This window comes from Dinoponera quadriceps, unplaced genomic scaffold (genome assembly GCF_001313825.1).
Source record: "Dinoponera quadriceps isolate SergipeBrazil2010 unplaced genomic scaffold, ASM131382v1 scaffold848, whole genome shotgun sequence".
In the NCBI taxonomy this organism is placed as follows: Eukaryota; Metazoa; Arthropoda; class Insecta; order Hymenoptera; family Formicidae; genus Dinoponera; species Dinoponera quadriceps.
In genome coordinates, this window is record NW_014555128.1 from 395234 (window position 1) to 421286 (window position 26053).

At 46.2% G+C, this 26053-nt stretch overlaps 1 protein-coding gene across 12 annotated transcripts; it reads left to right on the forward strand.

Annotated features, from left to right (window-relative positions):
• LOC106743028 (phosphatidylcholine:ceramide cholinephosphotransferase 2-like) lies at positions 1 to 26044 on the forward strand. Of its 12 annotated transcripts, none has more exons than XM_014616505.1 (7): positions 2929 to 3414; positions 3718 to 3907; positions 19082 to 19458; positions 20580 to 20790; positions 20875 to 21149; positions 21274 to 21449; positions 21689 to 26044. In XM_014616505.1, exons 2-7 carry the CDS (start codon positions 3855 to 3857, stop codon positions 21842 to 21844), a joined length of 1248 nt encoding a protein of 415 aa, XP_014471991.1. In that variant the 5' UTR covers positions 2929 to 3414; positions 3718 to 3854; the 3' UTR covers positions 21845 to 26044. The 12 variants fall into 12 exon arrangements, with proteins under 12 accessions (XP_014471986.1, XP_014471987.1, XP_014471991.1 ...); XM_014616503.1 differs by having other exon boundaries at positions 3387 to 3470; XM_014616504.1 differs by lacking the exon at positions 2929 to 3414 and adding an exon at positions 3454 to 3470 and having other exon boundaries at positions 3659 to 3907.
• The last annotated feature ends 9 nt before the right edge of the window (positions 26045 to 26053 follow it).

Sequence of the window (26053 nt, forward strand, 5' to 3'; positions counted from 1 at the left end):
TTGGGCGTCGCGACGCGCGTCCGCGTCGGAGAAGCACGGCGCCAGAGGGTGGGCGAGGAAGCAGGCAGACAGATGGACGGACAGAAAAATAGACTTTGACGGTGTCCTCTTTTCATCACTGCCCGAGTTCGGATGAGATAGAAGCGGAGCGGAAACGAGAAAGAGAAAAGAGAAAGAGGGTGAGAACGAGTGAGACTACAGAGAGAGATAAAGGGAAAGAAAGATGCAACGGTGGTGAGCTTTCAAGAGTTCGAAGACGGGACCGTCTCCCCGGGGCTGAAGATCTTGTCACTGTGTGCTTCCAATTCCGCTTCCACCCTCGAGACGAACGGTTGCACGGTATAGCGCGTCTTCTCCCTCGGCAGCCGCGCAGTGCGATTCATCCCGTGCGCTTCCCAGGAGAGATCATCATCTCACCGGCTTGAGATCCATCTCACGGCTGCGGGGTAGGAGAGGGTGAGAAAGAGAGGGAGAGCTTCGTCTCAGTTCCGTGCGTTCCGTGCCGATTGATCGATACGTACGGGCCCCGCGCGATATAATAATTGGGTCGCGCGCAGCTAATCGCGACCCGGATAACAACGGAATCGCGCTTTTCACGCGGAGGGGGACGAGGTGGTGGAGCAACGGTGACAGCAGGAGAGCTTTCGCCGAGAGGTGGACAGCCTTCAGGCGTGTACGGGTCGTTTGTATGCCTTGGGCCACGTCCACGTATATGATGAAATTGCAGCTGTTCGTTATCGAGACGGACTACTGCTGGAGGAAAGCGTTGCTTAGGTAAGACGACGACGACGATCGCCCGTTCGCTTCGCCTCCCTCTCGTTTTGATCCACTCGGTCATCTCGAGAGTGCTTCTTACCTGCCTGCTGCTACTCACTAGCTTTGCTCATTTTCACTTTCTACGTACGAATCACATTTCGTTTCGGCGGACATGCTATTGTTAACGTGATCAGCTGATCGTTGACGAGCGATTATTGTTCATTGTTATTGCTGACTAGAGAGCTTTCGTCCTCAAGTAGAGAAGGCGTGAAGTACGCCGCAGTGGAATTTCGTTCGTTCATTTTAATTGGCTATATTAGCGTTCGCGGAAGATCAGATACCAGCGATCGTCGAGCGGCCAAGCTAATTTGATTTCCGCTTACCAGTCATCGGATTAAACGACTCGGGTCCGTGACGAAGAGGACTGAACAATGATTCAGTTACAAACAATAACACGTTCGACGTTGCTCGCTGATCGTGACTGTGTAGCACAGCCTCCCCCCGGTACGCTTGTTGCACGCTCGCTGTTCTCGCTTGTAGCGTAGTAGCAGCGCCGCATCCGCCTGTCGCGCGTGACCAGTATATCAATTGTTCCAGTTATTTATCATGTTATCCATTACTTTGTTATTACAGTTGCATTACGCGTTATCCGATCATCGCACGAAGGCAAGGATCAGATCGTATGTCATGGCCGCGTTCATACTTCCAGCCGGATTGCGATTTGCGGACGGCATGATAAGCAGAGCGCCAATGATGTACCTCATCCGCTTTGAATAAAGCAGTCTTTTCATCGCTATATACCATCCTCTATATACCATCTCTCATTGCTCTCTCTCATCTCATTCTCGTACGTAATACGCACGTTTCGCGCCACCCACAAGCTCGCGCACGACGATCTTCAGCTGCTAGTTCGGCTTTGCAATTCGGAGACATCGGTTTCCTCTTGTGATTATCTTAAGATATATAAGATAATATCTAGCCGATGAAACGACCTGCCCACGGCAACTAGAGCGAATCGACGTTTTGCAAAACCGAAACACGTAGCTTTTATTCGCTGCGCGACGAACCGATGCCATCGACAAGCTGCTCGCTCCGCCCGTCCTGTTTCCTCCTTTTGCAAGAAGAACAAAGCGAGTGACACGATTCAAAGGCTGTACTTCCATCACGGTGGTCATCGGTTTCGTCCTAAATGGTGCTTGTTAGGGATGTAAACGCCGATACATCTCTAATGGTGCAATTTATTCGCGATATATCCGCCAAATATTGGCTATGTTAGCATTCATTGGACGAATGTTGCCTAGTATAAAGTCAGTCAGACACCAAGCTTACCTAAAAGGATTTTCCAGCGAGAAATGAAAATCGAATCGACATCAAATCGACGTAGAGACAATCGAAATTACATCGAATCGACGTTAATTTGACGAGTTGATTCGATGAATCATTTTTCGCTGAGTTTGCGCAGTATCCTGCTATAAATTTTGTCGACTGCCTGTCAGCAAACCCTATTGTATTAGTAAGTTGCCGATGAAGTTTACAACAGATATTGCACAAAATATCTGCTTCTGCAAGTTTGGCAGGTTTGGCTGGCTTTATATTGGGCAATTCGTTTAATGTACCTCCAATGAATGTCATTATAACCGATATTGTACCAAAGTATTGCCAATGAATCGTGTTACTACGATTGATGATAAAGATTAACTCGGCATCCGATCTTCTGACGTCGATCAACGGTCCCGCAATAGTTCGAAAAAATTGACCCTCCCTGTTTCTCCTTAGATTACCCGGTACATGCATACACCTATGACGTAGACAATTTACGAGAGCAATTTAGTCAATCGCATCGCTGTGATCGATGTCGGTAGAATTGAGCCTCGATAAATTCGCGTTAATCGGGTTTGACAGAATCGATCCGTTGATTAAACGCAATTAAGGTTAAAGCGACGCCGGCGGCGGCGGCGACGTCGCGCGACGATTCAAACTTTCGCGGGTGAACCGGTCGGTATCGCGAGCGTCGCGCGACAGCCGCCAGATCGCTCTCGCGTCTCCGACGTGACGTTCGACGGATACCGAGCGGCACCAAAAGTGCACACACGCGCATGTATAGAAACTACTATAGCCCCGGAGGGGGATAGTTTCACACGCGATTCGGTGCTCTCGTGCCGCGCTTTCTCTTTCCTCTCTGTTCTCTTTCTGCCCTCTCGACAGTTTTCGGGCGAGCCGACACACCGTCGGCTGGTGACGCCATCCTCGCTCGTTGCGTTTCCGCTCGTAACGTCGCTGCTCTCGTGGGTGCGCTCAAACCTCGGCGGAGCGTGCGCGTGTTGTGCGCGCAGAACAGTGCGCGCGACGGCGGTGCGAACGAACGGACGAGCGAACGCGGACGGAGAAACGTGCGTGCGTGCGTCGTGCATGCATGTGGCGTGCCTTGCGAGCGGGTGGACGGACAGAAGCACACACACGGATCGCCACCGGTGGCGGCGTCGTCCGCGAGTGACACACGGAACGGAGGCAAAGAGTGCATCGTGTCGTGTCGAGACGGTCGCGTGTCTTTCGTTGTGTCGCGTGTAATGAGTTTGCGTCGTAGATCTAGTCCCGAGAGTCCGTCGCCGAGAGACGTACGCGCGACCGAAGAGGAATCGTATGCCGTCCAGTGTCCATGTAAAATCATTCACTAGACTGCCAACCCCCTCCCCCGCTCCTCCGTTATATAGTTGGTTAGTTTCGTCGTGTGGTTTGATAAGTGTTTTTGGACCTCTCTCTCTCTCTCTTTCTTTCTTTCTTTCTCTTTTGTGCCTCTTGCCCTGTACGTTGCTCCGTTTGTTCTCTCTTTCTTCGTTTCTCTTTCTTCTCCTCTCTTTTACTCTCTCTCATCTCGGTCTTTCTTCTCTCTCCCCCTTTTAAGAAAGCGGTTGCATTCGCATTTTATTGGTTATGTTTCCCGTTACGTCGTCCCGCATATAGCTGTGCAGCGTGTATCCCTTCGCGTGTATCGGCGCATATCCATCGGGTATACGAGAAAGAGAAAGAGAGAGGCAGAGAGAGAGGAGAGAGACCGTACCGTAAACGACACACAGTAGTGCGTGCACGTATAAAGTAAAATGCATAAGCTAAGACTACCTGTCAAGGTCGAATTACCCAGTGCTATAACAAGGTATGGCGACGCCTAATTCACAGGTATCATTATTGTTTTCCTTACGATTTTCGTTGCGTCATAGTGTACGATTTTACGTATCTTATATGTCTTCATTTGCACGGATAGCGTGATTCTGGGCGTTGTTATCTGTCGAAACTTGGAGGCTCCTATTGTTTCGCTCTTCTCAGCCATGCGTCCTCCAGATGCTGACGTTCACAATACGCGGTCTATTCTCCCTGCGTTCGCTATTATATTTAACTTTTTCAAGAAGTTCTCTCTCTCTCTCTTTGTCGCGCCCGACGAGAGAGAAAGAGAGATTTAATCTTATTGTCATGCGCAGGGAGATTATTTTTATCTACGCTCGCGTTTCGATGCACTGAATGGGTAAAGAATGTGTGTTCTTTCTTCACAGGACGGACATTGTACTCTGCTGATTCCGATTAATATCGTGACTTCACTGATACAACATAATGCGTTCATTTGCTCGGACGTTCAGAATCACGGAATCCATGTTCGATTGATAATTGAATTTTCTCTTTTCAGTGATTTTCGCTCGACACGCGGTGTCGAGAGAAATGTTTCGCATGCTTATATATCGTTGTGCATGTATTTATACATATACTGTACGTATGTTTTTGCGCTCTGGTCTATTAAGTCGTATCAATGCCTTTATGCGCTTCTTTATTACACAGTATTCGAGCGGACAGAAGGTTAAAGCTCCGATAATGGAGCGAAAGGTTGCTGCATTTAAAAGCCACCCAAATATTTATCCTATAGGATATATATTATTACACATATGTAACAACTATCAAAATATTTGCCATATGTATGTATAACACTTAACGGTCTACTGACCGAATGCGATAACTGCCCTTGATTACCCGATAAGCTAGTATGACATCGTCAGAAAAATTCATAACCTCTTCCAGATACCATGAAATCGTGCATCAACCTAATACTATTTTATATACGAGATTATCATGTTTTTCGATAACCAATATTTTTTCCTCATATGTACGTTTTGCTGACGTTTAGTCGTCAGCTGCAATCCGTTAATCCGGGTATAGACGATGCAATCGCTCGACGAGTATACGTGAAATACAATTTTGGCCAAATTAGAATAGAAAACTGACTTATTACGCTTTATATATAGAATAACATGCTATACAGATGCAATATAAAAAATAAAGTCATACAAAAAGTATGATATAAAAAGAAAGAAAGGAAGATGATACAAATGAACAAAAAGAAGTAAATAATAGAGAAAATATGCAAATTTAAAAAAGAAAGGGAAAATTTGTAAATGAAAGATGGGGTGAGAGGTAATTTGTGACACGAACGGAGATGAATGTTAATATCGTGAAGTGAAACGTGAATGGCATACGGTGAGATGAGTTTTGCATATTGAAGGAGTAACGTTTGAAATTAACCGTAGATTTAAAAGACACCTCACCCCGAGTGGGGAGATCTTTGCCCGCGGAAAACGGTGAATTTCAGTTGGCGACGTCGTGTATGAAATGCGATGGAATTACAGCAGAGCGATCGAATAAACGAAAGGATAATTTTGCGCGTGTGTTTACGCGGTTCTCACGTCCGAGATCTCTCCGATAGCCGCGCGAGTACACCTCAACTGCGCTGTGTCACGTTCTTTTTAATATACGTTTACGCGACGACTTACTCGAACGTTATCGCGGCGACATACTTTATCTCATTGTCACGGTATGATAGTGCTCATTATTTGTTTAATATCGACTTGACGAAGCGTTTGTCGAGCGAACGCATCGCGCGGACGCGCTTCGCGGAAGAAGGGAGGTAAAACACGCGAGGCCGGGTTTTTCATCGCATCGGATAGAACACGAGGAACGCTCGCGCGTGATTGCATAAAAACCAGCATTTATCGATCATTTTGTTTTCGCTGTTGTTGCGCGTCCTTATAATCCGCGATGCATATGCGTTCGCTGTGCAGTCAGCAGCGGCAACGCGGAAACAGCTGGTACATTGTGAGTACCAGACGCGCACATGGCAATGAATTTTTGCGTTTTGTGATAGAAAAAACAAATCTTGTGCTAGTGATATTAATATCTGGAAAAGTTTTTTCTGATCTTTTTTTTACCTCGAAAGTATATGAGCGCGCATGGCCAGAAAACACTGCGATTATCGCCGTGTGTCAGTGGTATTGGTCGGTGATAATCGAGAGAATAAAATTGCGACGATTCGACGTGGCTTCATCGTTCAGCAGCGGCAATAATCAGCTGTTAATTTACTACGAATAGTTACAATCGTATACGGTTATTACGTTAATTTGTAAGCTAGTTTGCTGCGCGGAGACATAGTTTACGGCACTTAAATGCAGATTAGCCGACGTCGTCGTACAACGGGCGCGTTTCGGCGTCGCATTCAGCGCGTTCTCGGGCTACGATTGAGGCAAGGAGGCAACGACGATAACTCCGTCATCGTCCCGATGTTCGAAGCGACGAGTTCCTCCTTCCTTTAATTGAGCTTCACTCGGCGCGACAACTGTGCACGACTGTTCTTGCGGAAAACAGTTAACCTTGGCCATCGATGTGAGATACGATGTTACCTTCCGCGTTTCATTGTTCTCCGGCGTTGTCTCCTCGTGAAACGAATTTTCCTCGTGAAACCGACGCGTCCAGGACGACTGAAACGAATCGGAAAACCCGTACGTTTAATAGGAAACTTTTTATCTTATCGATGATCACTTGTTCTTATAGTTGTAACCAACTTTTAAATTATCGAAAGACATTGATTTAGTCAGCACGATATGATAATGTTGATAAGCACGAGAAAGAACTGCCTGAACTTGACGACCCGATCTTTGGACTTACTACGGTCAATCTCGGATATCTTGGATGCTAAGTGTTCCTAAGTGCTCGAACATTTTCATTTTTTTTTAATCTTACTTCTTATTTTAATATTATTTCTTATTTATTCCTCAGGACATTCTAAGCGCGTAATAATAAGGTCGACAAAAAAATTGATACTTTACAAGATATTTAGTTTTCACATGTTAAAATACATTGAAAGAAAAAAAGTGTTACATTTAAGTAAATATTTGCTAAGGAATATTGAAATAATGATTTTATTTGAATTAAATAAATATTACTTTAGGATGTAGTTATGTAGGAATTTTTTTAGTGTCCTAATTCAAATAATATTTACTTTAACCTAAGTAAAATAATTCTAATATTTTTCTAATATTTTATGTTGTAATATTTTTTCTTGGTAAATAGTTATTTAAATGTAGTAGTTTTTCCTCTTTCGGTATACAGAATATACCATTAATGCGGTCCGATTCTCTCGATATAGTAACATTGGAAATTTCAATTATTTTTGAATATTTGTATATCACGATTGCTATTTTGGAACGTCATTGCCGATTCACCAAATAATCAACAATCACAATGCATGAATATTCAAAAATAACACGCCTAATTGAAAATTGCTGATGTTATTGTTCGTAAGGAATGAGACTGCATTAGTGAAGTTTTCCGTACGTAAAGATAAAATATAAAGTATCTAGAGAAGTATTTACCTTTCCGTTAACCTCACTTCGATATTTTTTCATATATTTTTATATGCAGATTGACGAAGAACATAATTATGCGAAGGAAACACGTGACACGTATGATACGTATGATCTATGATTCTGCAAAAAAAAAAAATTTGTTATCTCGGATATCCGCGAACTTGAGTGCCGGGGTAACCTGGGTGTACAAACACTCGGTTAATACTGACAGCACCATTTACCAACGCCCCGCGCAGAGGAACACCCACGCGACATTCGCTTGAATTCGCGGATCATGCTTATCGCGCCGCGCCTCGCGTATCGTAGATAACGCTTTTCGAGATTTACGGCTTCTCCGTCTGTCATGTCTCCCTCGCGAAGGCTCCCCAGGTGCGGCCGTGATCGAAGCGCGCGCGGAACCTTCGGCGATCGATTGCGCGCCCTTCTAAGGGCCGGTCAAAGGCCAGGTAACGCTGGATCGCCACGAACCACCTGTATATAACCAAGTGCGCGTGCACTCACGTCACCGTCGCCGTTGGCAAGGACACGTGAACGTGCGTAAGCCAAATAGCGAGACGCAGAAATACACACGGTTCACGCGTGCAAACGAGAGAGAGATGGCCGGAGTGACCGCGTTACTCCACATCTGGGGGGATATCTTTCGGCTTTTTCGCACTCGCGCGAGTGAACTCTCGGGTGCGGCTCGGTCACGCCGGTGTGCGGCCGAACTCTCCAGCGCTGTATTTTTGGAGCGCGGCACCTCTCGCGAGGCCTTCCACGGGTTTGGCCTTTCTTTCACTTGATCTTGACAGAACGAATCAGTTTCCGTTCGCCGTCACTCGCGCAACAACAGCAGCTCTCTCGAGCGGCGCGCCGTGAACGCGATATTCCGGTGTCCGCTCTCCTTTATCTCGCGGCTAATCTCCGAGGTTTCCCGCAATCGTGTTCCGGTGCTTTTTTTTTTTAATCCTTTATCGTGCGTCACTTCCTTCAATATCCGTTTTTTTCCTTGTCGATAAGACACCGTCCACGAAGTGCAGCCTGCTTTTCCAAGGCTCCTCCATTTCGTACTTCGCGACGGAATTCGCGATGGAATTTTACTCGTAACACGGGAGACTCACAGATTCACGTACACATTTGTAAATGTAATGCCGATACCTCGGATATCTCCTTAGAAATAGAATTCCGCTCCAAATTCCGTCGTGAATTATAGATCGTCTGTAAATCGAGCCTAAGTGCTTTAATACGATCGAGTTAAATCCTCCTCGCTCCGCACAGCGAGGGGTTAAAATAAAACTCCGCGGTAACCTTTATCCTCGGTTCCTCCGGTTATCGTCGTTCTTCCATCGTTTCGATTATTCGGCCCTGCCCTCTCGCTCTGCCCCCCTGCTCTCTTCCTTCCCTTCACCCGTCTATGGTTACCGTCGTTTCCCACTCCAGAACTCGGACTCCCTCTCTTTCTCTCTCTGTCGTTAACCCACACACGGTTTCCCGTCCTGCAGTAATTATGTGGCGCGGCATGAAGTATGAAGCCTCTACGAACAGTTTTTTCGTACTTGACGTGTGAGTAAGAACACGCGCGATATCGTCTGTTCGCGCGCTCTTCTCTCTGTTTCTCTCGGCAACTGTCGAGCCTGATTAGAGGACACGCGAGAGGAGCATAGAGAGAGAGAGAGAGAGAGAGCACAGTGTAATCCGCGTTTTTCTCCTCGAGCTGCAGATATTCCTTCAGGTGATGTCCTCTCGCACCTCTCAGCACGATCTTTACGTAACGCTGCCACTCGTCGTGTTTACGTTCGGAACGCAAACGAAGCCGTCGTCGGCTTTGTGCGGCGGATTCTGAGTCGCACGTTTGAGACTCAAACACTCGGCAAAGTTACTTAACGTCGATACCGTATCGGTCTGCCGGAGATCCGGAGATCAGTTGAGAGTTAAGAGGATTCTATATAAAATGGTTTAAAAGCGAGCGGATAGCGATCTCCCCGGAGCTTTTGGTAATCCTCAATCGCGTGCGCCGCGTCGGTGATACGGGCTTTGTCGCAAGATCGATGATTACGCTGAGAGATAGAATAGAGGGGATTCAAGTTGATTGTGATTTCGGTGCGCTCGAAGTCCCTGACAATCGCCACCGAGCGACTTTTCCTTCTCGCCAGCCGATATCGCTGATTATGTCAGCCGATATAAACGAAAACGGATATGTACGAAAAGCCGCGAATACCTCCTAGATTTGTTTTTCTTATATCCTCTCTCCTCCGGTTCGATGCAGGCGCGCGGTCAAGAACGGATCGGTAAAATAAACCATGGGCGATGTATTTCGGGGATGCTTCAGGGCTATTCTGTTTTTTCCCCGGCTGTCCGTCGTTTCGCTCTCTTTCCCGAGGCAAAACACTTGATTAGGTAGGAGCTCCTAAGTGCGCCGCGTCGCGCAGGTCGGATGTTTGTCTCTTTACGTAAGCGCCGATGGCCGTTCCGTAACATACTCGGTAATTATTTGACGTTTAGTGGGACAGTATAAGCGTTGACCTTAATTAAAGACATTTGCGGGTGTTAAAGCGTGGACGATTAGACGCGATCTGGAGTCTACGTGCTTGACCTTCGCACGCACCGCTCCCGACATACCCATCCGTCTCGTATTTTTGCGAGATGAGATTCGCCGTCAATGTCGAAGAATGACAGCAGTCTACCGTGGCCTGTGTGTGTGTGTGCGCGCAATACAATACCCTTCACGCGGCGATATTATTCGCGATTGATTCGATCATCGTCGGGCCGCGCGCATACGCGGTACGCTCATGCATGCAGCCCTCTTTACGTGTGTGTTTATGCATGTGTATTTGTTACGCGACTGATCGCTCGATGCAGACGCGGCGGATCTGCGCGGCACTGTCGTCGATTTATATATATACGCGGTTCGCGATAAATCGATTAAACCGCGGTTACTTCAGCGAGAACTTCAACTTAGAAGCCGTACAACATACACCTGCTCTTCGATCATTCCGGAGCGAAAACGTACGGATGTGTCGACCGTAGCCGCGCGTATTTTTAAGCGTTAACGCCGCTTTTACGCCGAAATCGTTCGAATCTCGCGCATCACCTGTCGTCTACGCTAGATTTTAATTTTGCTCGTTTATATAGAAGCGCGCGATTATTGTTGTCGACGAAAGCGGTGACGTAGGTGGCACCGAAATCGCTGTTGTTTGTGTCACAATGCGCGCAAATTTACTGCTGCCTCGCTGCGATCGCGCGAGGCGATACGCTGGTGGGCGATTGCGCAGTTGTACACCGAACAGAAAGTGCTATCGTTGAAGTAATATTTATTCGATCCAAGTAAAACGGTCACTCTAATAATCCGTGGCAAATATTTATCAGAGAAGTACGCAATAAAAGCATTTTGTACTTGTGTTCGAAAATCAGCCCTTGTTGAATTAGATTTTTAACACAACCGTGTGTTAATTTAAAATATTGTGTTTATATTATCTCAATATTTTTGTAACACGCGTAAGTGTTAAAATAACATATTTTATATTTCAGTGTCGACTAACATATTAATTTTATGTTAACGTTTGACATAATATTTTACTTTTCAACATAAGCACTTTGTATTAAATTAACACATTTTTTATTGTAGAAATAAAATGGAATATATACAATATTTTTTTCGTATGAGCAGATATTCATTTACAAAACCGTATTTGAATAGTACTAAAAGTTAAAAGTATTAAAATAATTGTGCGACAAATATTAAATTCATAGTTTTGAGAATATCAAAACTTATTTTTAGAAAGTATTTACTGAACAGTAATTCATTTACAAATTAAGATATTATTGTGTTCGAGTATTCACTACAAGCCATTAAAATATATTTAAATTGATAAAAACATCAATTGATTTAAGAGGCTGAGAGACGAGTCATTTATTTGATTCTGGCACTTTTTTTCGTATCTTTAAAATTATTCTGCAATCACGCAAAGTAATCGACTATGCAAATGTACCTATTTATAATTATGCGGTTGTGCACTTTTTAACGGAGAACATGTGATAGCACAGACGTTTTTTAACTATTATACAATTATTAATTAAAACGGGATTTGGCGCGGGATTGCTCGCTGTAGCATACCGATGATTGGTTTATCGTAACGAGTTTTCAGTCGCACTCCTCGTGACAATACCGTATGCTTCATCCGCCGCGAGATGAAATTTATACGCGAACATTACGTCGGCGTCGCGACACCTCGACGTATCACCGTTGCCGTTGCTGCCTTTATCGTTGCTGCTACTTATTTATTTATTTCCGCGATCAAAAACTGGTTAGAAAAGCGTGTCAGCGGCACGGTATCGCCGTGAATCAGTTTGTAGGAAAAAGGAAATGAGTCACGTGTTAGGTGGTTTATCCGTGACGTAATCGCATTGATTTCGCAAAACGGAAGCTTTCGCGCTCGAGTCAGCAAGTCGGAAAATGATCGGCTCGATGTGAATACGATGGACTTCGGGGACGAATCAATTTTCATTTGAAAGGTCACGGGTTTCGTGACTGATAACAGTAACAATAGCAATATAAATATAAATAGTAACGATAATAGTAAGAAGAACGCGACATTCGAGATATTGTGCGATCGTGCGACTTTTCTCGTGATGTAACTGCGGGTATTATTTGTTTATTCCAGTTCGTGACTAATAATAATAATAATAGCGAGAAATAGCAGTAATAATAATAAAAAGAACGAGACATTCTCGAAATACGAATTACGTGATCGCGTGGCTTTTATCATCGGTCTGTTCTTTTTAGTTGCGACTGGCTGCACTAGTTTAAGAAATTTACGTACATCGAAGCGTAAGAATCTTGTACGTACGTTTCATACCCTTCATATATAAATTTCTTGAGCTAATGCAACTTCAAAAAAAAAGTGAAAAAACAGACCATCTGACGTAATTGCCGGATATCGCTTGTTCATTCCATCTCATGACTAATAATAGTAACAATAGCAATAAACAGTAGTGATGATAATAAAAAGAAACGAGACGTTTGAAATATTACGTTTTCACGCGATTTTTCCACACCGCACGTAATAACAAACGGGTATCGCTTGTTTATTCTATGCGATCACCGTGTGAAATTCGCCAGGCCAATGTATCGTTTTACTCGGTGGAAATGCGCGACGGAGGCCTATTTGCTTTCAAAATACGACACATCGCCGTTTATCTCCGTAGGTATCATCGCGATAATGACAGCTAGTAGAATCGCGCTGGCGTGTCATTAGCATGGTCGCGCCGGCAATTCGCATAATTACAAATCTGCGGTGTCAGGCGACGGTGCCACGACGTGTGTGTATGGCCGCGATTGTCAGGCTAACGTTCCAGGGTAGACCAAAGAGATCCTTCAAGACTTTTTCGCAGCATGTGGCGCAGTAATCGATTACTTTTGTAGTTCTCAAGAGTCGCGCGGCTTGAATTATTCAGCCGTGAGTCAGCCGGCGCGTATAAAAGACGGATTGCAAGAAATCTCGTCAATGAGTTTTCTGATACAGCCTGTTTCGGACCTGGATAACGGTGATTGAACCGACGACCGATCGATCGCCGACACGAGTTTCCCGCGTGGCTCGCGAAAATAAAATTAATATCTATTTATCTCGCGGAAGATTGGCTTCGGCCACTCGGGTAGTAAAGCCCGGCATTTTCACGGGCGAGCCGATGATACGATGGCCGGCCACGTACGAGTCTCGCAGGAGATTGAAAATAACGATTTCCGGGATATTTCGCGGTCGATCGCGAACCAGCGGAATGTTTCATTTGAGATTTATCCAGGGAGAAAAGTGAAATCGCATGGTCAAAATTGGGATTTCCAAGTAGGTTTCATCCGTCAGTTACTTAGCTGAGGTTAATATAATTGTTCGGTAACCGCTCCAAAAACGCGTGAAACTTTTACTAAGGGAGATAAGGATATTTTTTTACAAAGCAGCTGCGAGCGAGCGATCGAATAATGACGTATAGCGTAAGCCGGATCATGCTGATGTTGGGTTTCGTCGACAAACGCCACGTCGACAGTGTTATCGCGTGATATCCCCGTAATCCACTGAAATACAAAGCGCTGACGCTCCTCGTTTTGCATGTGAACCGACTGGTGCGAACCTTCCTGCGAGCGAGCGACAGAAAGCGCGGTTAAGTCCAGGTCGCTTGCGGTTGGGATTTCCCGAAGGGAGGTCTTTTAGCGTGTTTTATGATTTTACGGATTTCGTCGCTTCGGAGCTTGCGTCAGGCGCAATTTTCTATTTTACGCTCGTGGCAACGGAAACTCGGCGCAGTCCCGCAAATTACCTCGCGAGAAATTTTCAGCGCCGGTGACGGTGACGGTGGTGGCGCGCGATGAGATAGCAGTTTGGAGTGGAGCGCATTTGAGAGCGCGGAAAGTGCGCGATACCGGTCGCGACGTCGAAAATTGTAGGCTGTATCAGCGGCTGCAACGCGCGATCCGCTTTTACGCGGAAATTCAGGGATAAGCGAGAGTAGAAGGTGTGTCGCCGCACCACGTGTGCGTCGGGATGATCGATCGTCGCGAAATAGAGCGTATTCGATCGTAAATCACTCATCCTTCCGCGTCGAATCGGCACATTTCGCGCATTTTGTACACATTAATATGTACGTTAATTAATCGTGCCATAAATCACGTCTCCCCTCTTTCTCTCTCTGACCGTCGATCAAATTCCGATGTGACTCTCCGCGTTCTTCGAGTGCTTTCTTCACGTACGTAATAATATGCGTGAACAATACGATCGATTTCAAATCGATCGATTGGAATCACGCGTGCGTTCCTCTCATTCTGAATATAAACCGTGATTCACTCCGCATAAAAATAAATTTTTCTGTCGCTCGGGTCATCTTTCCCTCCGTGATGGACGATGTGTTCGCTCACAAAGCAGTATTGAAGCGAACGCCGAGGTCTTTAGTCTGTTATCAACGCGCGATACATGCGGCTACTTATCGCTAATGTGCATTTATAATGAACGTTCGAGCGTACCGAACATGGGACAGTTTTCATGAAATTTCTTTGGTGTGGCCGCCCGTACATACATAAAATGTCCGACTAAACATAAACGATGGAATTCGTAATACGCTTAATGTGAAATCCGACTTGCTGATTACGTTGAAAGCAATAGGCCACATCTGCGTCAGAAAGACAAGCGCTTATCACCTCGCAGCGTTTCACATCTCTCGCGGGCGTGTGCGTTTCAATTTTACTTATTACTAGTGATTAGCCCGTAACTAAGCTAACGATAACCGTCTGGCTATCGCGCAAAATTTGTCTTACTTCGGCTAATGGATTATAAGCCGTTACATAGTGTCGTATCTTCTTGAACGTAGTTGTGCGAAAATGTTCACATGTTGCAAAAGTACTTTGTACGATCTCCTGGACACTCGGAGCTTCAGTTCAATAAGCGTCTGACTGAATAAGTAAATAATCCGCTTTTAAGGACGTGATATCGTCGCGACGAACCACCACGACGACCTAGACGGTGTTACGAAAGCGAAAGTATCGTCTACTGTTTTCAAAGCCGCGTTGATAATATTTCATGTTGAAGCGGAACGAGATACACGCATGTGCATGGTAAAAAAAATTTTTAACGTCAGGCTTAACATAACTCGCATATTCTAAACGGTACATTACAAATTTTTGTAATAATTTAACACAAGGTGAATACGTTGAAAAGTAACACAAATATAAAAAATTAACGCAAAACTAATATCTATAATATGTTAATCGACATCGAAGCATAAAATGTGTTTAACACACTTTTTAATACACAAGTTTTTACTTGTACTCTAGAACACAAACCAAAGAAATCGGCGGAAAATGGGGACGGGGAAACGGGTTTTTTTTGGAACTTTAAAATTACAACAATTACTATTTGAAAAGTATAACAAGGATCGATTTTAACACGGATACAAAATATTTTGCGCTGTATACGCAATCGCTCGGAGTAAATAACGGTCCTCTCGGATATTTGAAAGTGACTGAAACGCGTTCACCCGGGCCGGCTTTGGAGCTTGACGCAAGTTTCCAGTTTGAGCGCGTGATGAAATGTCAGGTTGCGTGCGCGGCGCTAATGAGCTTCGCGAATTAATTAGAATAAAGCAGAGGCGACGCGTATTGCGCGCGGCAAGTGGGACACGTAGGAAGGTTGCTTCATAGAATTATCTGTAACAACCCGCATCGTTATGCAAATGAACCGTAGTCGCGCTGTTCTCCAAACACATACCCTTTCGTCGGCGTTAAATCTACCAGAAGTTAAATTAAAACGTCATTGTGAAATTCATTCCAGCATGAATGTCGTCGTTCGCGTCTCGATTCGAGACGTCCGATCCGAGTTTGTCGAGACGCATTTAGGTTTTCGACTTTCGATTTCCGACTCCGTCGAGTTCGTCAAAAATCCTAGATCCCGCGAAACTTCCGCGCGCGCGCGGCCGAGAAAGAATTCTTCGTCACCGTTTCGTCACTGATCGACGGGCGAATCGGAGTTCTTACCCGGATAGAAATTAATCGGGGCGTGCCCCAAGTCTGTAGTGGCCTTAAGTAAGGCATGTCCAAAATAGGTCTGCCTTTGTTGAAGCTAGATATGGTGAAGAAAGGCAAATTCAGAATAGAATTTCCTAAATAGGCTCTGTGTAGGCATTGATGTGGATGTCCCTAACAAGGCTTGCACTCCTAAGGCTCAGAGGCTAAATAGCCAATTTCTGAAACAGTTTAAAGTGAGAAGTCTCTTAAAAAGACTTAAGTGAAATTCATCATAATAAGACTAAATTAACTAACTTTGATGTTGGCCCTCAAAAATAATGTCTATAAGTAGAAAATTTAACACAAACAGGCTATAAATCCGTATTTGAATTTCTTATTAATTTTTTAGCATAACAAAATATAATCTAGTTAGATGTACTGAAATATGGTCTAGTTAGATCTGCAAATTTGGCCCTAATTTGTACGAGCGTTACATTTCTGTGTAGAGTCTAAGTGGGCTTGCCTTTATAGAGTTCAGATGCAAATGGAGAAAAATTATGTAGGGCCCTTCCAGTCCCTATTTTAAATTTCTACTCGGGCAGTGGCCCGTTTCCGGCGCTCTTCTCCATACGTCTCCCTCAAAGGGAGTCCAAGGGAGCCGTTATTGCGCGCGTAAACAAGGGTTAATCAGCTGACTGATCTTTTTGACGAGCAGTTCCTGCGCGAGGATCGCGCCTCCTGCTGCTGCCGTTCGTCTGCCCGGCTCGTAAAAGTGAATCCGCGACGAGAACCCCCGACGCAATATCCGACGGTATCCGGATTAATTGCGACACGTCCCAGAATCGGTCTTCTCTCCGTCCTGCCGTCGTCGCCCACGAGATCGTCGGCCGGGTCAAAAGGGTCGCCGTTGAGGGCGAGAAAGCTCTCTCTATCTCCGTCTCTCTTTTTCTCTCTCCCTCTCTCTCTCTCTCTCCATTTCGTTTCGAAGCTTATCGGCACTGGCCGAGCGACGGCTCGCATTCCGACGATCCCGCCTTTTGACCTCATAAAAGCAATATCCGCCGCGGGAATTCGTTTTCCGACTTCGCGCGAAAGGTCTTCCGGACGTAACCGCGAGTCGCCCCGCTAACTCGCATTTATACGCCGTGTCATAAAGAGGATCGCACACACTCACATATACATATATAGGACGTCCTACTTCCACTGTGTTATTTCGTGGTGGCAGATTCCGCGATCAATTCGCAAAGAAAGGCGCACCCGTCATATCGATAGCTGCCAGCATCGCGATGCTCAACGTATCCTTGCGAGCGAATTAATTAAAGTTTCATTCGGGTTTACTCGCGGTTAATCGCAGCTCATTTTCTTATGGAACAGGTTAGGTAGATGCCGTTAGTTCGAGTGGCACCCAAACGTCGTTGTCCTGTCGGCCGACGACACTACGATTCACCGCGGTCGCAGGATCGCGCGATGATCGCGCGAGCGTCGACGGCGGGCCAGGATGAGCGTAAACTAGCGTTTTCTGCATCGTCTGGCGGTAATTCGTTCGATAAACGTGAACAATGTCTAGCCTTAACACGGGCGTAGGAGTTACCGGGCGGAGGTGCCGGGACGCGCGCAGCCGTCGGCTTTCCCACGAAATCACGTAGCGCGTTAACTACGGTCCTTGATATCAAATATTCATGCCGCGGGTGGACGCACACATCATCCTCACATAGCGCTCGCCAATCGAAGGAACATCGCGTTGTATCTCGGACGGCGTGCGGGTGCGCGCTGGTGCGTCCTGTCAGAATGCACCGCGTCGTGGCTAAGGCGACGTCGTTCGCGCTCGACCGACGGGCGGAAGACAGAGAGAAAGATATTATCACACCGTGATTAATCGTGCGTGAGCTTAACGCCGCGACGTTACCTGAAAATGCCGGATGATGCTCATGAGACGCAGGTAAAGATGGGAACGCACGACAGAGAGAGACAGACACAGTAGAAACTTTCGTTACAAACGGTCTACCTAAATTTTCGTGTTACTTTAACAAGATGTATGTTAATTTAATATATATATATATATGTGCTTCTTAACATATTTTCCGTGTTAAAATAACACAGAAATTTCGGTGGACCGTTTTCAACACACAATTTTTTTACTGTGTACGTGAGAGAATAAGAAAAAAGCCTCTTTCTCTCTCTCTCTCTCTCTCTCTTCTTCGTTGACCTGGTGCGATTCTTCCCTCGACCGTCGATCGCGCACCGTCTCGTCGCGTTTCTCTCGCCTAATCGTTGCCTTCCTCGCGGACGCGCGTTCCGGTAATACCAGTTCTGGTGGTCGCATCCTGCCGACGACGACGACGTTTCCGCTGTGCTACGAGCGCGCTTGTTATTATCGTCGCGCGGAGTGTCTGCGTTTCCGCTTATTCCGCTGTGGTTAGGTACTGCCGGATGGCCTGCGGCTCGGATTTAAAATTCGCGCTTGTCCGTTGCGGCCGCGCGCGATAACCTTTCCCTTTATGCGGCAATAAATGTCTAAAAATATCATGCTTTACGGGGCGTGACGCGATGGGCGCTCCGTGTAAATGCGCGCCGTTCGTAAACTGTGTCACGGTGTAATATCAACTTAACTCTCGCTGCCCGGCGATCATCGGACGCGCGCGATCGACGTTTAGCCGACGGTGTGTCGGGGACGAACGGTCTTCGGCCAATCAAGTGAGCCGAGGTATTAAAATAGAGACAAAAAGTACGGCGGAGGGCGCGCTTATTTTCCGATTTTTCGATCGATAACGGCGTCCCTCGGCGGAAAAGGCGTCGGGTTCATCCGTAGATTCAAGCGGACGGACAATGTCGCCGCGAGGCGTTGAGGTGTTCTCCGTTTTGCACGGGGATACGGTTTTCTTTTCGCACTCTGCGCGCGTTTGCGTTCGACTCAGTCGTTTCTTCCGCGCGAACGAAGAAACGGCCATGTGCCAAGGTCAGCTACGGGTCTCTTCCGAACTTCCCCCGCGACTTCTGTCGTCGTCTTCGCCCTCGTATCGCTGCTTGCCATTGCACCTAGTTTCCGAAAGGATCGGGCAGGGGAAAAGAGTTGTGCGGAAGAGAAGCAACCTAATGGATCTCTAATGAGCCACTAGAATTAAGGCACGGCCTCCGGATTATGATTGATGCGCGATCAGGACCTTATGCTTTGTACTCGCAGGATGGTATTGGATCCCAAGGCCACCAGTTTACACAGTGATTACGGAAGTTTCGATCGACCATTGGGCGCCGGGGAGGGCCACGAGAGGGACGTCGAGGCGGCGGTTGATGGAAGCAGCAGCGGTATGGCACAGTCCAGCGACGTTTATCAGCGGCAGCCCCTGTTGCCCGGCGTTCCCTCCAAGAGCAAGGACAAGTGGTCCGGGGTGGCCTCCGGTTCGGACTACTACGAGGACGACGAAGACGAGAAAATCGAGACGCTCGGTCGGCATCCCGGGATACCGAACGGCTCCGGTGCCGGCGTCGTTAAGCTCGACATACCGGCGCCGCTGCGCGAGGAGCCGCGTTTCCCCAAGGAGAAATGGAAAACGTTTCTCGGTAAGAACAAAGGGCGAATTTATCGCCGGCGGAAATGGCTCCCCGGGGGAGCCACCGGACTAGAAAGGTTTCCCCAGGGGAGGAGGGAGGGGTGTCAGCTACGAGACGGAGGATCCTCGTTCGAGAGAGGCGATGTCGAATTCGTGCTGCGCAAATCAAATTTCCCGGATATTGTAATTTTTCTATCAACCTGTGCGCACGCGCGTGTGTCTCCCGCGAGGTGTTCCTCTCGCGGTGTTTCTTCCAACGAACCGATATACTTAGAGCGTTAAATCAGACGAGAGTACACGCGCACTCGACTCGCACACGGGCCGTCCTACTTTTGCCCGCATATTATTTTCTAATAGGCTCTTGGGTTAACGCAGAGCGAATTTTTTCCTCATCGAGAGAGCACCGCCGTTTTTATCGGTCGCCGTTTTGCCGCGATTTTATGCGATTCTGCACGATACAGTTACGAGACGTGTAGGTATCGTAAATGTTGCCTACACAGGAAAGGCTTTCCTTCTATCTTCTCCCGATCCGCGCTCTCCCACTTATCGGCTGGTCCTTATCGATTTTTACGGCGTTCGCGATCGGGGATTCCACCGGTACTTACGTAATAAGCACGGAGCGAGAATTCACCGACGGCGCTATCTAGATGCCGCCGGGGAGGAGAGCTTCGTCGGATAATTCCGCCGCGGCATTACGGGCTCCAGTTCGGCTGCGTGCCGTTCGCTCCCCGGCGGGGGGGACCATCGAGATCGAGGTCATTACGTGACCTGGTATTCGGTACCGAGCGTTCTGAGGGACCCGAGATCTCTCGCCGAGGGCCTCCGTCCGATCGGTCTCTCCTTTTCCCGGCAGCCGACCGGTGTGGATCGCGGCTTTTCCCCTCGGCGGCAGGTGGACGCGAGGAGGAGACGGCCGTGTTCATGGCCGCACGCAAATACGGGACCGGAACGGATTTCGCGAGTCCCGTTAGGGGATCAGTTACGGAGCGAATCGTTGTTGCATGACAGAGTCAATTAACGCCGGGTGATATTCGAGCATGCGAGCGGGAAGAGAAGTAGCCTACGAAAAGTTGCATGTCGCGGCGCCGGGATTTCTCTTTCTCTCTTTAAGCCGTCGCTTTCCGTTTACAGCGTTTCTCTTCATGGTCGTGAACTTCATTCTGACCACGGCGTCTCTCGCGATGGTGCACGAGCGCGTGCCGGATAGAAACACGTACGGGCCGCTGCCGGACGTGGTGCTGGACAACGTCGCCGCGCAAGATTGGGCGCTCACCGTCTCGGAGGTTCTCATCATGATCATGTCGAACTCCGCGATGGTCTTCATCATTTTCCATAAGCATAGGTACGTACGTAGGCGACGAGTCGCACGTGGCTCGATATTGCGTCTACGGTCCACCTTCGGAGGATTATTCATCCCTGTTTGCAGATTCATTGTAGTTAGGCGAGTATTCCTGCTGATGGGGCTGCTCTATATGATGCGAAGTATCACGATGTACGTGACGGTCATGCCGATCGCCAGCAAGACCTATTATTGCAGCCCGAAGGCGAACAACACCAGTCCGCTACTCGTGACGAAGAGGGTCCTGCAGCTCATCTCCGGCTTTGGTTTGTCCATAAACGGCAGGCACACCTACTGCGGGGATTACATCTACAGCGGGCACACGGTCGTGCTCGTGCTCAGTTACCTGATCATCAAGGAATGTACGTGTGCCCCTATTTTCCTCTCTCTTTCTTTCCGTACCAGTCATGCGCTTAAAAATAAATACGCCGTCACGAGGAGGCCTGCAGAACTGACGCGATGTATCACGTCTGCAACGCATTTCAGACTCTCCGAGAAGGTGTCAACCGATCCACTGGTTAGCGGGTCTCACGGTGCTCGTCGGGGTAATTATGGTCCTGGTAGCTCACGGTCACTACACCGTGGATGTACTTATAGCTTACTATGTTACTACACGCCTGTGGTATATTTATCACACGCTAGCCAACAACCCACATCTTAAGGTACGTTCTACTTTTCGACCGTTCGTTAAAACCTCTCCCGCTCGCGGCGGCTACTTATTTCAGACTCTTGATCATTTGTTTCTCCCGAATAATGTAAATAATTTACTTGAATATTAAGCTGTTTGTGAAATGTGTATTTGTAAATCTTTACATGTGCCGTTAGTAACGTATGCAAATCATTAATATATTAACAGATATACTTGTAATTGGCTTGTTCAAAAATCACGATACTTTTGCAGCAATATGGACCAAACAACTTTTTGGCCCGGCTCTGGTGGTTTCGAATCTTCAAGTATTTCGAGAAAAATGTGGGCGGCACAGTGCCACGACAATATGACTGGCCTCTACCTTGGCCTCGACGGTTTCTTGCCAAGCACCCTAACCGAGATAGTTAATACTGGTCCTGATGTCACGATAGAGGCTGTTAAACAAAGGAATTACTTTTGTTGTATATATTCTATACATATACATGTACACACATACCTGCGTATATATATATATATATATACATCTTAGGCTCGTTAAGTGGAAGGTAAAGCTAGAGACGGATAAATGTGGGACGTACGACCGTTTAAAGAGCGGCCACACTCATTGTGGAAGCATGACGCTTTGTGTCGTTCACTTCTTTGTAATCTGATGATCGTGAATTCGCAGACACAATACTCGTGCTCTCTCACGTAAAGTCATCGTCCAATCGGCCCGAATTTACTTTTCGCTTGATTTTGATACGATTTATATACAATGTAAAGAGTAGATAAATGATGGACGGAGTTTACGGTAGTTGTAGCGCGAAGATTCGGCTGGTGGGAGGGTAAGAGCTTGAGCGTTACCGTACAATCGACATGTTTTATTATTAAAACCCGCATACAAATCGCGTTCGCATACCTTCATATAGCTGTGTAAAGAAGAAAAAACAAACAACAAATCGAAAGTAATACGGTATAAATAAGTAAATGTTAGGAGAAATTAAGACGCGCGTCTACCGAGTAGATACGTGTCTCTAGAGACTCGAGCGCGATCACCGCGTATTTTTAATCTCTCCGGCGAGTCGTCACGTCGTAAAAGGTAACATTTCACGATAGGATGCAATTCGAATCTTTCCCCCCCTCCCCCCCCCCCNAGACGAATCTCCGCATTGCGTTCTTAATATGTCTCGACTTCCAGTACCTAGATACGTCGTCGTCCTCAACTTCGCATTCGCGGCACGAATTATTCCGATGAAAAACAAGTTCGCAGAGAAATTTTTGCCAAAGGTGCGCCGTCGTCGCGTCCGCGCGGCGCGGCACACCTCTCCCTTGATAGTCCCCGCTGTAGTTTCCCACCATGTCGATTCTCCTCGAAATTGTTTCCCCGCGCTTCGTCGGCGAGTTAACAGCCCGATCCAGTACTCTAGAGGCGATTGTGCAATTTCGTGGGACCAAAACCAGGAGCGCTCAATAATAGATGTTAGTTCATGTAGCAGTGACGAATTGTAAACGCAAGCATATATATATGTATATCCCCGAGTCGCGAGGTGGCATGATCTCCATCAAATATTCGACCCAATTGACATCACCGGCGTCGACAACGGGCTCGATAACATCATCGATCGAGGATTCCGTGCCGTAAAAGAAATAGCTCACGCGAGTCAACGAATACGAATAACGCCGGTCGCGTGGATGGAATTCGGACCCACTACCTGCCATTAAACAAATTATCGTCGATTCGCGCTTAGAACGTACATACGCCATGCCTCAGATTCGGAACGAGTTTGTCTCGCGAGGAACGCGCGTTTTCCAGAGGACATACATAAACACACATACCTGACTCTTCTAACTTCCACTCAAGCAGCGTCGTCCTCGTGCTGTCTCATACGAAAGTATCATATCTAGAGTAACGAAGAGAAAAAAAGAATCCTAAAGGAATAATACTAACGATAATAAAAAAAAAAAAGAAAAAAAAAGAAAGTACTGACGCCGCGTTCGTGTTTTCACGGAATAAGATCGTCGCACGCTTGTGCACACACACATACACCGGATGTTGTCATATATATATATATATATTATACATATACACATGCGGAGGCGATGTAACACGCGAATCGTGCGAACTGTTAGCGGGGCAATTTTTGCGTGAAGGGTGCGCGCGCACGAATAATCGACCGATTTTTGCTTTCTCGCACGATTCTCTTCTCTTCCTTTGTTCTTCTCGCGTCTCATCTCTTCGATTCCTTGCGTCTCTTGCCCCGTTCTCTTTCCCCGAGAATAAAATGTCTTACGAGAGAAAGAGAACAACGCTCTGTTTCTATTATAATTTAATGATGACGATATTGCGATGTTCTTCTATTGAGGAGACGCGCGAAGATGTGTCTGAATCTCAGTTGATATTGTACAAGTAGGCGGTTAATGATCGCCATAGGCGTGACACGTCCGTACGTTTTTCTAGCGTCCGATAAGAATGGTGTTGCTGCGTGTGTGCGCGCTCGCTGCAAGAGCGCTGGGTAAAACGTGTTTAATTATAGTTTTAAGAACAACTCGTTAGCTGCAGCCTGCGCGCAAATTATTGTTGAACCTTTAGTCCCACTAATTGAGTACACGGGAAATACGCCTATGCAATTCTCCGTCGTTCTTCGTTGATTATTGTGTACGCTTGAGTGGTTAATAAAATTCTTTGCGACATTCCGCCGAAGTCTGTGCGAGAAAGTCTACTACTATCTATATTAGGAGGATGCGAGAAAGCAGTCCGTACGAAAGGCGTCTTGGAAAGAAAAGAAGAAAAGAGAATTTGTAAAATGGCGTCGAAGAATACTCAATATAAAGATCTAATTTGACTTTAGGTTACCCGCGGTTACGTTCCTCTTTTGATTGTTTCCGGAGTGCGATCGGGACGCATTTGACGATCGAGTATCGAGAGCTCCGATTTTAGTAGGGAGAGAGGGAAGGCGAGAGAGTGAGTGAATAAGACAGAGAGATCCGATATAACGCCGTAGGATGGCGTAAATTAACTCTTTTCCGTCTGTGATGATAAACAAACAAAAAAAAATCCGCGCAAATCGCCGAATTGCGCGAGGTCTCGCGGTCTCGAATAGTGTAGCGAGCGGATCAATTCCGAGCGATGTGTCCCTTACGGCCACCTGATATTTCTTCTCGACATTCAGATTATAGATTGAGTGTAACTGTTGAATATACATATATATTTTAATAAGATCAATGTGGTTCTCGTGGTAAATAACTTTTAGCTGGCGGCGCGGCGCACTCAAATGGCGCGCGCGACGATGCGTATAACGCCGTTTTAGGAGGTATACATACATATATATATATATTTTTTTTAAACGTGTGCATAATGTATATAGGCGCACTCTCAGCTGAACTCGTATGTGTAACAATATATATATATATAGGGCGAGTGTGTTGAACTTAACCGTTAAATTCGAACGCGAGAACGGACTCGACGGACGCAGGCATACCCCCACGTACACATACACACACATTCAGATATTATATATATATATATATATATATATATATATATATATTTTACTGTCGGACATGCGTTACTCGCGTACGCCCGACGTGGTGACACGCGTGCAATGCATGTTCCGCGGTGCTATTGTTGCCCCTCTGCCGGATAGGCGGATACGCTTTGTACGCGGCGAAAACAAGAACTTCGATGTGTAGAGCTTAGATCGGCCCGACGTTTACGAGGAGCGCGCAATGGTTTGATCCGACATGATGGATGTTTGCGTGGCCATGAAAATGAGCCAAAGGATCATATCCTTCGAGCACACTGTCGTGTATTACATACAGGTGGGCACATACGCGTGCGGAAACGCGCTCATGTGTAAGTTTGTACGTGCACGCGGATACAAGTGTCTAAGAATGATTTACTCACACGCACACGCGATGGAAGGGAGCTCCTGCTGTTAACGGGAGGGCCTTGTTGATGTTTATAATGTAAGAGATGACAGATATAACAAGTAAAAGAGTTCATATTATTATATTACACACAGCCCGTGATACACATGCACGCACGCGCGCGTGGATATAATATGTATGCGTGTTTATATGTATATACATATACATATATATATATATATATATCTATATTTTTACGTGTAGATATTTTTTGGTAACTTGTTAAAATAATCTGATTAGACCAGTTAAGTATATAAATATAAATAAATAAATTATATATATGAATTTTAGAGAAGGGGATTATATACGTTGTAAATAGCAGTAGAGCGGGGAGAGCTTTTGTCACCACGTGGAGTCACGTTGTAAGCGAATCAAAATTTTGTTACCGTTATTATTAACAATCGTACTATAGCGATTTCCGATTGTTCACGAAGCATAATCGCATTCCGTGCATTATTATTACATTTTCCGACTGGACTGGTTAAAAAACACGCGCAACTTTTTTCTGTTACCGTATGTTGTACATAAAAGAAAGGTCTTTTAATAGTTACTCGTCTGTGAGGAACACATCGATATTATAGATTATATTATTACAATAAAGTACAAGTTGTGTATTCGACTTTACTTTATATACTTCTGTATTTATAATATTTATTACGTTTTTCATATGTGTTGATGTAATAAAGTTTCAGGTATACTTTACTGCGACCG

Excerpts from the sequence above, each read along its gene's own strand:
- LOC106743028 (XM_014616498.1), top strand. The coding sequence starts at position 8,033 with ATGGCCGGAGTGACCGCGTTACTCCACATCTGGGGGGATATCTTTCGG. Across the intron at positions 8,197-19,081 it reads TCTCGCGAGGCCTTCCACGG|GATGGTATTGGATCCCAAGG; the intron begins GTTTGGCCTTTC and ends TTGTACTCGCAG. Across the intron at positions 19,459-20,579 it reads GAAATGGAAAACGTTTCTCG|CGTTTCTCTTCATGGTCGTG; the intron begins GTAAGAACAAAG and ends TTCCGTTTACAG.